Consider the following 16,773-nt stretch of genomic DNA (forward strand, 5'->3'; position numbering starts at 1 on the left):
TTTACTTAAAAAATGGCGATAATGTTAAAAAACAAATTTTTTGTCGAAAATTTAGGCCATACAATTTTTTCCATAACGTTGTTTTTGTAAAACATTTTTATGGAATACATTATGTGTGTGTAAAATTAAATTATACTAAAAAAAATTAATTGCACTGAAAAAATGTGGTAAAACAAGATAAACGTATTTTCTTAAATGTTTCTCTTAATAAAAAAAATATTTATTAGATTTCAGAAAACATTTACAATTAAATATTTTTACAATTAAAATACTGTTTTAAAATATAAAATAATTTTTCAAAATTTTTTATTTCAATTGAAAAAAATTTTAGCTTAAAATGTTGTAACATTAAAAACGTTTTTTTAAAAAAGATCAACTTTTTATTATAAAAATTTTAATCAAATAAAAATGTATATTTAAAAGATACGCAAAATCTAAATAAATTGTTTTAAGAGTATAAATTATTAATTCATAATATAAGATTTATTTAAGCAAATATCTTGTAATACATAAATTCACTTGAGCAGTACGTTAACAGATGGATGCGGCAAAATTTATTTTTTGTTATTAAAAAACCACATATAATATAATAAGAAGGCGCGGCATTATAATGTTCTTAAACTACATTTTTTGGAAATAATAATGTTTTAAAAATGAATTCGTAAAATAATGAATAATGAATGATGAATAATAAATATGCAAAATAACAGAATAATTGATACAAAAGAAAAATAATGTTCTTCAAGAAAAGCAATTGCATATCGTAAAACTTTTAAAAATAACTATGTGTTTCATTATACCAGTTTTTTTGTGATTTATTTCATTATTCTTTATACAACAATATTAAAATATGATTATCAACCAAAAAATAAATAGTTTATAAGATATTTTACATTATAGTACGCAATTATAAAATTTAATTATCTTAAATATTTCTTCGTTATTCACGTAAAAAAAAAACATTCTGCATTTTTTAATTATTTTATGTATTATTCTCTTCTTTCCAATTGTATATCACCAATTATATAGAAGACTGTATAATATATGAAGAGATTATACAAGAGAAAGAAAAAATATATAGACATATTTTATATATTAAGATTATAAAGATTTTTATATTCTGTTATATGTTTGATGTGTATATATGTACATTTATGTATATTTAATAAAATATAAATGTTTAATAAAATTTTCAAATACAAACATTTTTTGTGCCAGACACAAGTAAAAGGACATCTGTTACTCAAGCCTATGTATGAATAGCAAGAAGGTTCTGTAATCTAAAACGAAAAGTTAAATAACGTTTGCCAACCTATTTTGTAATCGCGCTTCGAGGTTGCTGACGTGTTAGCATATCGCTTACATTTCGCTTGCAATGAGATGCCTCAACTCCAACTCGACATTGTTTTTGAAACAGAGAAAATAACATTGCCTCGGACGAATTATTGTCAATCTACGTTGAAAAATTCCAGTTCCTGCTGAAAACCGATAGAGCTTCGTTACATTTATTCGCCGCGAAAGGTGCAGTTTAATAAATGAACAAGTGATCATTAAAGCAGCTTTTGTGGCTCACTAAAAGGTTTATCACCGTTTCCCTTTTCATTATTTCCCGGAAGAATGACGTTTTTTACTCACGGCCAAGTACCGGATCGTCTCCGCCTGCGTGTTTCCGGTTCTCCGTTACGGTCCTCCAGCAAGAGTTTGCCCGTGCTGTCGCTTTCGTCCCCGGCGACGGTGCCTTTGCACTCAGCCAGACATCTCCAATCGAGCAGCTCGCTCACACTTCGTCTGCGCGGCTTTTCCTTCACCATTTCCATCATCCGAGAGACATCTCCTTTAATTTTGCCACGCGCGTTCTACTTCTTACGTCATCAATTGAGACGGCCCGATCTTACTTCCGCATAACCGCCTGCTCCAAGTTACAGTCGAGCGCTCTTGCATTATTGTTCCCTTTGACCAATGAATGTCCCCGCTGAGCTCCCGTGCTATAAAGTCTTTTCAAACGCACCACGCCGCTGTCGGCGAATATTTCACGATTTGCTCCGAAACGTATCGATTTCAAATAACATTCAGCTGCTGGCGATCTCACGTCCTCGCGCCGCGCGCAGCTTTTGAATGCACGGCAGAGTAAATTATGCGCTTTCTTTTTTTCGCAATAATAATCGTTCTTGGTATTTGCGGACCATCTCTCGTGGCGGACGGACTCGCGGTTCGTACGCACGGCGAGGAGAATAACGACGGCGTGCCTGATCAATCAACCGTAGCATAATTCTCAGTATATACACGTGGTGATATCGTCCCTACCTTACTTGTCGTATGACATGCAAATAATAAAGCCAAGGACACGACTACTCGCGATTGTTACCCCCCCGTACTCCGTGCGCATTCGATGGACTTTAGTAATAATTGCTTTAGGTCTGCAAAATTAAGCAAGTTAATAATTGCCGCCTTGAACCTTGATCTCTCACATTAAATCTGCATATCGAAAAACTTTCGAAAGAATGTCTCACGGGCACTGGTCTTGTTTCACATTAACGTGTGTTCGCGACCTACTTCCTTGCACAACCGGGGAATTTCACTTGCCGATGGACGAGGTGGCCGATAATGAGTCCCACTGCTCGCACAAACGTGCCGTTTGACTTTTTATCTTATCTGGTTAGTATCGGCTATAACGTCGACAACGTGAGTCTTTTAATTTTTGCAAAATTCACTCATGACTAATCCACGGGCCTGCAGCAATGTAACGTTCGCGGATACACGTCGTGTATCCATAAACGTAAATCTTTATCGATCTTCAAATATTTACCGATATTTAAATATTTTTGCACTTACGTGACACCATTTGCACCAAAAGTACTTTTATATAATTTTCTAAAACGACGTTATATTGTCTCGTTTTACGAAGATTACAAGTTTGGATTACATTTACGATTCAACATCGGTATACCGCGATATTGTGTTTGAACGCCGAAATGTGTAAATACACGTCTGCGCGGATTCTGAGATTAGCCGCTCCTCGATAATTTGTGAAAGGAAATACAGTAGAGAAAAGTGATCTAATTACACTTGTTAGTGGGAATGATGGAACGAGGTCTCGGAATTGGCACACACACAACGCGCAACGACTACGATCGACGAGCGCTGAAGGTTCACTGAGACACGATTTTACCGGCCGCAGCCGGCTGAGAGGCACTTAAGGCTTTCTAACTCGCGTCTCTTTCCCCACCATTCACGTGCCCTCGTTATCGTCGCGCTCGTGATATTGAAAAATTTACAAAAGGGTCGAGAGTTCGAACGATTTACGATGCATTACGAATTCAGCTACACCAAGATTAATCGAATATCAGAGAATATGAGACGAATGCACGCACGCGTATATAAAGATTGTATTTCTTAACTTTTCCATTAATTTTCGTTAATTGAGGAATAAAACTTGTTAGATTATTAACAGAGATTTCTTATAATTAATGGTTTCGTAAGAAGAAAACAGTTTTTTGTCTCTAATGAATTTTTATGAAGCTGCCCACTCCCGGGGACATAAGTTCTTGCAGCAACTACAATAATATTTTGTTTTTAGCAAATCTGTTCTGATAGTTACGTTAGAAATGTTTATGTTCCGTTGTCCATTTACAATTGAAAGAATAATAGCTCAGATAAATATAAATTTGACATGAATTGCCTGAAATATGTTTTTACCAAACTGACATGACTCATTTCTATTTATCATTTCCCTCCTTCTATCTAGTATTGAAAAAAGAATATCTTCTCATTCGTCTCGGCTTATTTTCAATCTGTCGTATAATGTACTTTCTCAGTCATTTGCCGCATATTCAGCTATATTTCATTTGAACCATGACAATATTGAATAATGCATGATTGTAGATGCTTGTAGCCATGGCGAGTTTTTACATCATATAATAACGTATAGCAGCTAGCTGTCTTTACTTTCGCTTGTACTAATTCAGGTTCTAATAATGCAAACAAAATTCTATAAAGAATAAGAATATCGAATAGTCGTTTACCTCACTAAACAATAGAGTAATTAGTAATAGTAGAGTAATAGAATAATTCTTCTTCAAACCATATCTTTAGCGCTTAAATTTAATAATAAAAGCAAGTATCGAAACGATATAAAGAAATGGATATACATAATATTTCCTGTAACTCGATTATTTAGAGATTATAAACTTTTTTAAAATGGAATGGTATCGAGTAACATAGTAATGTAGTTTAGAAAGCAAATTTACTTATATAGAATGTGTTGATCTTGAGAAAACTTCAAACATGAAACATTACATTTAAATATGACATCTCGAAATCTTATAAAATAATAAACATGAAAAAAAAGTTTGCCTTTTACAAAATAATTGCTCCTTCGAAATAAACTTTTCCTTTTGATAGAAATATTCTAAACGAGTTACAGACGATTTCTTGTGTTCCATATATGTACATAGTGTTTCATTTTAATAGAAACAATAGAATATCTTGAAAATGAAGTAATTGACAAAAAATGTTCCAGATAAAAATTTTATTATTTATTTCTTAACTTACTTAATAATTTTCGTCAATTGAGGAATTAAAGTTGTAAAATTATTGACAGAGATTTCTTATAATTGGCTTTGTAAAAAAAAAACAGTCTTTTTGCAATTATTTCTAATGAATTTCGATAAAACTGTTACTCTTGAAGACATAAATTCTTGCAGCAACTATCATAATTTTTTTGAACTATCTGTTCTGTCAGTTTTTTACATTAGAAATGTTTAAGTTTTGTTGTCCATTTTCGGATCGAAAGAATAATGGTTGACATAAACATAACTTTAATTTGACGTGAAGAATGATTTAATAGGATTTGTGTGTTTATGTGTGAAAGTATATATAAATAATATTAAAATAAATTTTCATAATAATTGATTTTTTTATATAATATAATATAATATGATTTATCCAGTTACTTTACGTATAAAAATTGTAAAATAATTACAAAAAAGTCAATAGTATATAATATTTTATGCTTTATTCTACTTTATTTGGATATAAAATATAAAATATCTTATAAATTAAAAATTTTTTTGCTAATTATATCTTAATTACCAAATTTGTGCACAGAATAATTAATCAATTAGTATAAAGAAAATATATAGTTGCTCTTTAAAAAGATACGTAATTGCACATTAAAACTACACTTTGTAAATAAACTTTTGTTAAAAATAATATTTAAGTAATATTAAAAAATTGCATCCAGACCAATTATTTGGAAGGCAACTATACCAAGTGTTACATTTTTATTGTACGCGCGCGCGTGTGTGTTTGTGTGTGTGCACATGGAGAAAAATTTATAGCAAAAATTACTACGGCAACCAGTGCGGACTAAGGAAGGAACTACAAACAGTTTACCATGTTTTTCATTAAACTGCTATAGTATTTACACTATACATGGTATAATTCTCTAAAATTTCTCCTTGTGGTCTGTAGGTATTATCACACATACTAATTTTTCATATAAGATTTTCTTCGTGTATCAATACTGACAGTAATAATAAATGACGAATTTAATGCTTGTTCTTTATTAAAAAATAATTAAACATTTATTTAAAAATCTATATTATTCTTTGAATTTTTATGCAATAGGTATAGATAAAACTTTATTTTTAATTAAAGTTGATGTATATCTTTATTCAAATAATTTTATCACTGTAACTTTAAATAGTGTATATCTTTAGTAGGAAAATGGTCATTCAACTAACATCAAAATAAAACATTTCTTTTAAAATATTAAAGGCAACTTTTAATAAATAATAATACTGTCATTTATAATATAATTATGTAATGATAATGATCTGTCGCTATCGATGTGTAACATATCAGGTGCGATGGTGGTGTAATGGTTAGCATAATTGCCTTCCAAGCAGTTGATCTGGGTTCGATTCCCGGCCATCGCACAAAATTTACTTTTTAAAGAATTTTTTGTTGCATTTTATAATATTTTAATAATACATTATAATTTTAAATATCAGTTTATACTTTCTGAAGAGAAATATTCTTTTTGTTATATTTAAGATTAAAATTTTTTCGATTCCCGGCCATTGCACACAATTTATTTTTTAAAAAACTTTTTTATTACAATATTACATTTTAATAATTTCTATTTTATAATTTTAAATATTAATACATACTTCTTAAAGAGAAATGTTTGTTTAGTTATTTTCAAGATTAAAATTTTTTAAATTTGGAAAATAAGTATTAATAAACAATTATACTGTAATTAGTAATTACGCCATGATAAATTTTATCTCGCTACTGATATGTAACACATGTCAGGTGCGATGGTGGTGTAATGGTTAGCATAGTTGCCTTCCAAGCAGTTGATCTGGGTTCGATTCCCGGCCATCGCACAAAATTTACTTTTTAAAGAATTTTTTGTTGCATTTTATTATATTTTAATAATACATTATAATTTTAAATATCAGTTTATACTTTCTGAAGAGAAATATTCTTTTTGTTATATTTAAGATTAAAATTTTTTCGATTCCCGGCCATTGCACACAATTTATTTTTTAAAAAACTTTTTTATTACAATATTACATTTTAATAATTTCTATTTTATAATTTTAAATATTAATACATACTTCTTAAAGAGAAATGTTTGTTTAGTTATTTTCAAGATTAAAATTTTTTAAATTTGGAAAATAAGTATTAATAAACAATTATACTGTAATTAGTAATTACGCCATGATAAATTTTATCTCGCTACTGATATGTAACACATGTCAGGTGCGATGGTGGTGTAATGGTTAGCATAGTTGCCTTCCAAGCAGTTGATCTGGGTTCGATTCCCGGCCATCGCACAAAATTTACTTTTTAAAGAATTTTTTGTTGCATTTTATTATATTTTAATAATACATTATAATTTTAAATATCAGTTTATACTTTCTGAAGAGAAATATTCTTTTTGTTATATTTAAGATTAAAATTTTTTCGATTCCCGGCCATTGCACACAATTTATTTTTTAAAAAACTTTTTTATTACAATATTACATTTTAATAATTTCTATTTTATAATTTTAAATATTAATACATACTTCTTAAAGAGAAATGTTTGTTTAGTTATTTTCAAGATTAAAATTTTTTAAATTTGGAAAATAAGTATTAATAAACAATTATACTGTAATTAGTAATTACGCCATGATAAATTTTATCTCGCTACTGATATGTAACACATGTCAGGTGCGATGGTGGTGTAATGGTTAGCATAGTTGCCTTCCAAGCAGTTGATCTGGGTTCGATTCCCGGCCATCGCACAAAATTTACTTTTTAAAGAATTTTTTGTTGCATTTTATTATATTTTAATAATACATTATAATTTTAAATATCAGTTTATACTTTCTGAAGAGAAATATTTTTTTTGTTATATTTAAGATTAAAATTTTTTCGATTCCCGGCCATTGCACACAATTTATTTTTTAAAAAACTTTTTTATTACAATATTACATTTTAATAATTTCTATTTTATAATTTTAAATATTAATACATACTTCTTAAAGAGAAATGTTTGTTTAGTTATTTTCAAGATTAAAATTTTTTAAATTTGGAAAATAAGTATTAATAAACAATTATACTGTAATTAGTAATTACGCCATGATAAATTTTATCTCGCTACTGATATGTAACACATGTCAGGTGCGATGGTGGTGTAATGGTTAGCATAGTTGCCTTCCAAGCAGTTGATCTGGGTTCGATTCCCGGCCATCGCACAGAATTTACTTTTTAAAGAAATTTTTGTTGCATTTTATAATATTTTAATAATACATTATAATTTTAAATATCAGTTTATACTTTCTGAAGAGAAATATTCTTTTTGTTATATTTAAGATTAAAATTTTTTCGATTCCCGGCCATTGCACACAATTTATTTTTTAAAAAACTTTTTTATTACAATATTACATTTTAATAATTTCTATTTTATAATTTTAAATATTAATACATACTTCTTAAAAAGAAATGTTTGTTTAGTTATTTTCAAGATTAAAATTTTTTTAATTTTGAAAATAAGTATTATTAAACAATTATACTGTAATTAGTAATTACGCCATGATAAATTTTATCTCGCTACTGATATGTAACACATGTCAGGTGCGATGGTGGTGTAATGGTTAGTATAGTTGCCTTCCAAGCAGTTGATTTGGGTTCGATTCCCGGCCATCACACAAAATTTACTTTTTAAAGAATTTTTTGTTGCATTTTATAATATTTTAATAATACATTATAATTTTAAATATCAGTTTATACTTTCTGAAGAGAAATATTCTTTTTGTTATATTTAAGATTAAAATTTTTTCGATTCCCGGCCATTGCACACAATTTATTTTTTAAAAAACTTTTTTATTACAATATTACAGTTTAATAATTTCTATTTTATAATTTTAAATATTAATACATACTTCTTAAAGAAAAATGTTTGTTTAGTTATTTTCAAGATTAAAATTTTTTTAATTTTGAAAATAAGAATTAATAAACAATTATACTGTAATTAGTAATTACGCCGTGATAAATTTTATCTCGCTACTGATATGTAACACATGTCAGGTGCGATGGTGGTGTAATGGTTAGCATAGTTGCCTTCCAAGCAGTTGATCTGGGTTCGATTTCCGGCCATCGCACAGAATTTACTTTTTAAAGAAATTTTTGTTGCATTTTATTATATTTTTATAATACCTTTATTATAATTTTAAATATCAGTTTTTTGAAGAGAAATATTTTTTTGTTATTTTTAAGATTAAAACTTTTTTAACTTACAAAAACAAATATTAATAAACAATTGTACTGTAATTAGTCATTACGCCTTGATAAATTTTATCTCTTTACTGATATGTAATGTATTGGATACGATAGTGGTGTAATGATTAGCATAGTTGATCCGGGTTCCTGACCATCGCACAAAATTTACTTTGTAAAGAATTTTTTATTGTAATTTTATACTTTAATTGAAATATTTTTGATTTAATATGCATCTAGTCAAGTTAGTAGTCCACATTGTATGGTCCTATTGCAATTCTCTAAATATTATTATTGCACGGTTGTTCTTGTTACATAGTTCTTTTTTTAAATACTTTTTCATTTTAATTTTATATTTTAATTAAAATATTTCCAAAATCAATGCGTGGATAAGTTATTCACATATAATTCTATCACAATTCTAAGTATTCTAACGTTTTTAATGTATTCAGAGTTATTTTAACTGTCAAAAAAATGTGGCAGTGTTCAAAATTTATATGCTGTATTATTTCAATTTCAAAAATATGTCGACATTATATACAACAAATTTAATTGGACAAAATGTTGTTGAACTTGTTAAGAGAGGTATCTAGTATATCTGCATTATAAGCTGAAAAGAACATCCGTCAGAGCGAAGAGCACTGCTGGTGTAGTGGCATCATGCAAGATTCCCATTCTTGCGACCCGGGTTCGATTCCCGGGCAGTGCAAATTTATTTTTTTTTTCTTGAAATTTTATATGAAAAAGATTAAGAATAGAGAATTATCAATGCAGATATAATTTGTATTAAAATTTTTATTTGATTTATTGCAGTTAATAATCCCTCGTACATTAATAATTGTCGAGTTATTCGACACATTAAATTATTATCAAATTTAATGTGTCGAATAACGTGCACATTATTATCAATTTCAAATATAATTTTCTTTGAAAATTAATGACAGAAGAGTTGTTTCTTATAATTACTTTGTATTATAATAATAGAATTATCGTATTAATTAATAATGATTTTTCCATTATGTATATTAATAACTATTAAGTTAATGATATATTTAATATATTAAATTATTATCAATTTTTCACACACATTATTATTTCACACGCACATGTACACACACACACACACACACACACACACACACACACACACACACACACACACACACACACACACACACACACACACACACACACACACACACACACACACACACACAGAACTTTTTGTGGAAATTTATAAGAAGGGAATTATTTAATTCTGTCGTGTAGCGGTATAGATTTATCATATTAATTACCAATCATTTATTCACTGTTAACAATAAAATTAATAACTGCAATGTTTTATTTTGTTTCTACACAGAGAAAAAGAAAGTAATTGATTCAATAAAATGTTGGGGGTTGCCAACAAAAGATATACTATAAATACAATAATATTTGCTATTAATATACAACGGTCTCAATTGAATTACGATGTTGATATCGCAATAGCATATATTATTGCATTGAGTATATCTTTTGTTGGCAGCCCGCAACGAGACATTTTGTTGAATCCATTACTTTTTCTCTCAGTGTATTTGCTAAGAAGATTTTTATTATAATAATTTGTAAGTTTGTTCCACAAAAAAGGAAATATCATAAAAATGATATATGTTATTTAATTTCGTATTCTTTACAAAAAAGCAAAATATTACAAAAACATTTTACAATCAAATATTATGTCAAAAATTTCATATCTTTCTAAAAAGCATAGATATATATCTCTCCGCTTTTTTAGAAAGAAATATACATATGTATAATTCTGATTTTTGATCATACATTTGGAAAATACATTTAGATAGAATGGATAAATACGTGTAAAACTTTAGTAAATTCATCAAATAACTTATCACAATTTGCGTTTGTTGTAATCATAATTTTCTGTATAAAAACTAGAAATAAATGCGCGCGGTACGATAATAGATACGTGAGACTACGTATGACTTATAATAAATAAAGTCGCGTTTACGATACCTGAAAGTAGGATGGATAATAGAATTTCTCGTGCGCATCGCTTGGAAAAGGACACTTCTACTACGTAGCATCACTATATAATTGACATCAGTATACTGAAGATGAATTTCCAGCGATTCCATTCTTCAACGAACACGGTGTATCGTGAAAGAAGAAAAGAAAAATATTTCTCACGATAAGGCGAACCTCAGCGATAACCCATTCTTACCGAAGAGAACAAACCGATCGCGTGCCAGTGCTTACATCAAGTGTGGCGTGATTCGTCCGAGATACCGACATTAATCTCGGAAATTTGTTAAAGAAATTGATACAGCAGATAACGTTCGGTTGCTCATATCGCATGTCAGTTTCTCATTGTGAGTTAAGCTCGAGAATAAAATGTCGGGAATTCGCAGTAGAAATGATGTAGATACAATTGGGTTAGATAGTATTTACAAGACAATGTACAGTCATTAATCATCGAGATATTTAAGAATGGAAGCTGTGTTTGTACAAAATAGAGATATTTTTAACTTGTGCATCAGTACATAACATGTATCAATATCGGCATGCACTACCGTTGTGAAAACAATGAAGATATTCATCCGGAACTTTGAAGTCTGTGTACAGGGAAAGGGGAGGGGGATAAGATGACGAAGTGGGTAAAAAAACGAATTGTTAATTTCTCTAAGTTGATAACAGATGACGAGCCAATACTAAATTCATTAAAAGCGCCAGTAAATCATCCGTTGTTATTTAATTTCAATTCGTCTATAAAATGGATAATATAATAAGAAATATGTATTGGATGCACCCATACGTAACTTTTAATGTTTATCTATAAGGAATAACGTAACTATAAGAAATATTTTCATTTTCTTTATAAAATCGCAATTAACTTAGTACAATTAAAAACGTAAGCAGTAACGTACTCATATTTTTAATTTCTCGGTTGCAACATTTTAATTAAATAAATAAATATATTATCACAATGGGACTATAAGTAAGATAACATCCTATATAATATAATTTTATTTTTAACTGTAATATTTAATTTTAATTCGAATGTTCCTCCATAATTAGAAATTATTTTCGTTTAAAAAAATTTCATTTTTTTACATTGGATAAACATTTTCTGTTACATCTTATATATTTATATCTTAGTTTCTATTCTTTAAATTAGAATAATATAGAATTAATAAAATAAATTTTTTGTTCATAAAAAATACATTTTTTAACTCAATTTAATAATTTTTATCATTCTTACTAACATAAGGAAACAAAATAATAAAATTCACGTTTTTAAAAATTGAAATGTTTGAAAATTCTAATTTATTTAATAATTTTTAATTTTTATAGTAAATATAAAGCTTTAGTAAATATAAAAAATAAATCAATATTTTAACATCATTACACAAATTAGGAAAAATCGACAAATCTTAAGGTCGTCATCTTATCTCTTTTTCCTCTAATTTAAGACACATGACTTAATATAAATTTGTGTCTTTCAATGATCTACATATTCTACCTGATTATATTATATACTTGTTTTCCCTGTGAAGAAAAATGATAATCACGTACAGCCGCAATGAAAAAGAACCTAATTGACATCAAATAATAAAATCAAAATCGTAATTATTGGAGATTACGAAAAATTAATAATGAATTCAACTTCGTTTTTACTTAACAAAATTTTACTTTTATTTGATATATTTGTCTCTATTGAGACACGTGCTACAGATGATTCAGCAAGCAAAGAAATCTATTTTTGATCGAAAATAAAACAACAGTACAGGAAGTATCAAGTGCATATAAAACACGTGCTACGTCAAGACGAAACATGTGTAGTTGTATGATAAATTATGCTTTAGTGTGCAATATCAGAGTTATCAGAGAGCGAACATGTAAGCTTGCAAAGTGTATCTACATCTAATAACTGTGTATGTAAAGAAGTCATAGTGTGTGTAAAGACATACAGCGTGTACAAAAAAAAAAAAAAATTAAAGCGCATTTGTATAATAATCTAAAACTTTAGTTTAGACTATTTAAAATATTTAAGAAGAATAATAATTTTTTGCTACTTTTTTATAATTACACGGAAAGAATGGTTCTGCTAAAGTGTCCAAAATTTAGCTAAATATAGATATAAACATAATTTTGTTGGACCATCATAATTATGAAAGATGCTTAAGCATAATGAGTAATATTGCAAACAATTTTGACATTTCAACATATAGTAACCAGTTTCAGTATCCTATATAATTATTAGCCTACATAATTATTTACACAATATAAATATTATTCTACATAATTATTTTGAGAACTCAACAAAATAATTTTTGGATTTATATTTAGTTAAATTTTTTAATTAAAAAAAAAAAACGTTTTTCGTATATACACTTTTTCTATATATACCTAAAATACGAAATAAGTCTTCGAGAAATTATTAGTTTTAACCACCGAATTATTATTTTCACTTTTGAGTAATGATAAATCAATGTAACAAATTATACGTTATTAAATAACTATAAACTATCAAATGAGTACTCTAAATTTGCATGCCAAATCCTTTACAAATAAAAACAATAATATTGCAGGAAATAATCATAAGGAAACAAGACATAATTATATGGAGACACGATTGTATCAACGAAACAACGATGCTCAATAGCGGAAAGAAAAGTGTTCAAGCGGATTGTGACAGTTGGCGCTAGTTACAATTCATACTGAACACACTATATAAAACTGTATTACCTTCGCGGCTCCACCGTCTCAGCATGATCGACTGTTAACTCGGATCGCACGTTGCTTCAAGAAAAAATGCACTATATTAAAATTCGCCAAGCGAATTGGAACGATCTAAATAATTGCAACATTTATCACAGTAATAGGCTAACATCATAACTACCGAAATTAACAAAAATCTAATTAGCAATCCCTATTAATTGATTATGTCGAATAATCTAAATTAATCGACATGAATAGTTTCGAGAGAGAACGTTGTTGTATTGTTAGACGTGAGTCCGTGGCAAGGTCCCTTTATGGCCTTGGCACAAATCTCTTTTTAATCGTGTTGAATGCGTGTAAGAGATGTAATCGTTTACTCAAGTATTTGACTTCAATAAAATACAATTAAAGTTGTTTGTACTTTTGCTTCTATAAATATATTTGAAAGGATAAACAATAATATATTGTTAGACGTAATATTTATGATAAATATTTATTACTACCTATTTTTTTTAATATGACATAAATATTTTATACATATTTAATTATACATATACATATAGGAAAAAATAATAAAATCCATTTAAAATGTTTTAAAATATTTTTGAAATATATATTAATATTTTATATACACAATATTTATGGTAAATTAAAAAATATATATTTATCAAATAATAATTATAATAATTAAAATAAATAATTATTAATTATTTGTATGTATTTTGTAACCTTTTTATAAATTTTATATACCATCTAGGATAATAATAATATACAAATATGAATTTCAGATTAATAATTTTACTAATTTATTTATAACGTTATGATATCGTTAACAATGAATTTAATGCGCCGAGCAAGAATGGGATACGTAACCTTGACTTCGAATATAATCTAAGAGTTGTCACAACAGTTTTATGCCTCGTTCGTTTATACAATTAGCTACTTTGCTGTGAGTATTGAAAAACTAAGTAACATAAATTTTTGACTTTGCACGACGTGCATTTTCCTAAAATTCAAATAAAACAGAAATTCGCAGCTTTGTAGAAAATCGCAAACTTTCGATATCGCATAAATAATTCGCATCAACAATACAAAAAATATGTTAATCAATGACAATTGACTAACATAGTTTTATGTTGGTGTCGCCAACACTTTTTACCAATTCTGCGAGCAATGAATAACTTTTTGAAGATGAATCGCATTCATGGAGAATGAGTTTACCTAAATTTACATATATAGATACAAATTGTAACTGAAACTTGAATGGTATCCAACAGAGGTCAAGGGTGATCTTACCTGAAGATACGTTGTTTGTCATGTATTTTAGACTCGGAGGTTTTTTCTGACGTGTTTTCCTCGCTCAATTCCATATCAGCCATACCGGTTGTTGCCTTCGCCAGATGAAGATTCTCCTCGTTCATTTATCACTAATCACAATCACGATGAAAAACTCGACGGAAAATTGCGGCGAGTACGTAACACACCTCGATGACGCCTGCGACCACACCGAGAGATGTCTCATGGCGTACTGAAAGGGCTCTCCGTCGCCGACAGAGTTAACCTGAGCGCCTCCACCTTTAAACGTATGTCGGTTCAAAAGTTTCGCTCCATGTTATCCGCCGTCTTTATTTTCTCAGGTCACTATTTTCTTCCGACTAACGGCAATCACGATTATTGCCCGTCAATATTGTCGTGTAAATAACCCTCATGGTGAATGGAAGTGTAGATCTATTATAACAGACGTGTCCCGGCTCTAGTGTATTATCAGCATTTATCGGAGCAAACTTTTTGAATGACTCCTGATTCTCGCACGCCGACAAACTCGCATTGACAATATGTGCGAGGGCGTTCAATGGAACTGCTGACGTCACGTCACGTTCAACAACAGAACATTTTTTGCATGTCGGATATGCAAAAAAAACGTGAACGCGTTTTTTTAAATATATGTATATTTATATTTCCTGTAAGGCTAGTGCTCGGTGGTTTAACATTTTTGCAACTTTGCTTTATGTTTCACAGGATAAATAAAGCCTTTTTAAACGTTTGTTAAACATTTTGCACTACATTCATTGAAGTTTGTATACACAATTTAAATAATTTATATTTTTAATATAAATTTATTTTCTTTATATAAATAAAAAAATTTGTTTCAAATACACTGAAATATTCAGAAGATAAGAATAATATATAGCAATTTAGTAGTCAAACCGAGATATGTTGGACTAGTAGTTACAGATGGCATGATATGTTTGTCGATCTCTAATACTTCTCTGAAGTTCTTAGATGTCCAAGCATACAGCGCTAGATGTCGTGGATGTGGTTGCAAATTGGAAGACTGATTATGTTCAGGCAAGGCACACACAGAGTTTTATTTTTAATATATAATATCTATATATATACATAAGTCACGAAATCTGTATGTCTGTATGTCCGCGAACTACTCCGTCATTTGTGGTCCGATCTTAATGCAACTGGTTTTAAAATTTAGCAAATTTTCCGGTGCTTAAAACTAATGATCCGGATTTTCTATATAAAGGTGTTTCAAAAATGATGGGTTTTGGTTCGATCTTCTTGCAACTGGTCTCAAAATTAGGCAAATTTTTCGGAGAGTAAAACTGATGTTTCGGATTGTCCATATACAGTGTGATACAAAAATAATCGGCTGTTTTTCAAAATTACATTTATGAAACACCATGTATATTAAATACATATAAAAATCCAAACCATTGGCAGCTAGTTATATATTTAAGTATATATTGATTGTAAATGTGTTTAAAAAGTGTAATTAATATTAATTAAAATTACCTTTTTTAAAACATTAAATATTAATTATTTTACTTTTATCACAATAATCGATAATAAAGTAACTTTAGCGCAAATGATTTCAATGTCAGAAATCAGAACCATTGGCAGCCAGTAATCTATTCAGATATAGTACATTTCCGTGTGACATTGATTTTAATAATAAAATTAGTAAATAAAAAGTAAAATATATTACAATTTTTATAAACATTTTGAACTAATATAAAAGATCATTATTACAATGTACGTAATATATGTTAGAAGTACATGAAATAATACTTTTTATTTATATACATGTAAATATATGTATATGTATATGTATATATTTTATAAATAAATAAATATGTGTGCATATAATCTTTTTGATACTTACATTTTCTAAATATAGGAATATATACAAAATATTTTTATATATTTAAAATATTTCAATCCTTTTAAATATTTTGAGCTATCTGAGTAACACAAAACGATTTTGTACAAAAA

General features: G+C 28.4%; 1 protein-coding gene and 7 non-coding genes across 12 annotated transcripts in view; 7 read left to right on the top strand and 1 right to left on the bottom strand.

Moving 5' to 3' along the window:
* The window catches only part of LOC105831039 (NAD kinase), a 33,138-nt gene extending 18,121 nt beyond the window's left edge, over positions 1-15,017 (bottom strand). Inside the window, exons 1-2 of one of the 5 annotated variants that reach the window (XM_012670869.3) lie at positions 14,785-15,017; positions 13,516-13,569 (exon numbers count right to left, since the gene is read on the bottom strand). In XM_012670869.3, the coding sequence (XP_012526323.1) occupies positions 13,516-13,569; positions 14,785-14,909 (179 nt within the window). In that variant the 5' untranslated portion in view covers positions 14,910-15,017. Of the gene's footprint in view, positions 1-1,635; positions 3,144-10,782; positions 11,758-13,515; positions 13,570-14,784 lie in introns of those variants that run through there. The other 4 variants (XM_028193141.2, XM_012670871.3, XM_012670872.3 and 1 more) reach the window with 4 other exon arrangements.
* On the top strand, positions 5,868-5,939 carry Trnag-ucc. Its single transcript has one exon. It is a non-coding gene; the product is annotated as a tRNA-Gly (tRNA).
* On the top strand, positions 6,321-6,392 carry Trnag-ucc. The gene has a single exon. It is a non-coding gene; the product is annotated as a tRNA-Gly (tRNA).
* On the top strand, positions 6,774-6,845 carry Trnag-ucc. The gene has a single exon. It is a non-coding gene; the product is annotated as a tRNA-Gly (tRNA).
* On the top strand, positions 7,227-7,298 carry Trnag-ucc. Its single transcript has one exon. It is a non-coding gene; the product is annotated as a tRNA-Gly (tRNA).
* Trnag-ucc lies at positions 7,680-7,751 on the top strand. Its single transcript has one exon. It is a non-coding gene; the product is annotated as a tRNA-Gly (tRNA).
* Positions 8,586-8,657, top strand: Trnag-ucc. The gene has a single exon. It is a non-coding gene; the product is annotated as a tRNA-Gly (tRNA).
* Trnag-ccc lies at positions 9,411-9,481 on the top strand. Its single transcript has one exon. It is a non-coding gene; the product is annotated as a tRNA-Gly (tRNA).
* Positions 15,018-16,773: the final 1,756 nt, after the last annotated feature.

Source organism: Monomorium pharaonis, chromosome 9 (genome assembly GCF_013373865.1).
Source record: "Monomorium pharaonis isolate MP-MQ-018 chromosome 9, ASM1337386v2, whole genome shotgun sequence".
NCBI classification, from domain to species: Eukaryota; Metazoa; Arthropoda; class Insecta; order Hymenoptera; family Formicidae; genus Monomorium; species Monomorium pharaonis.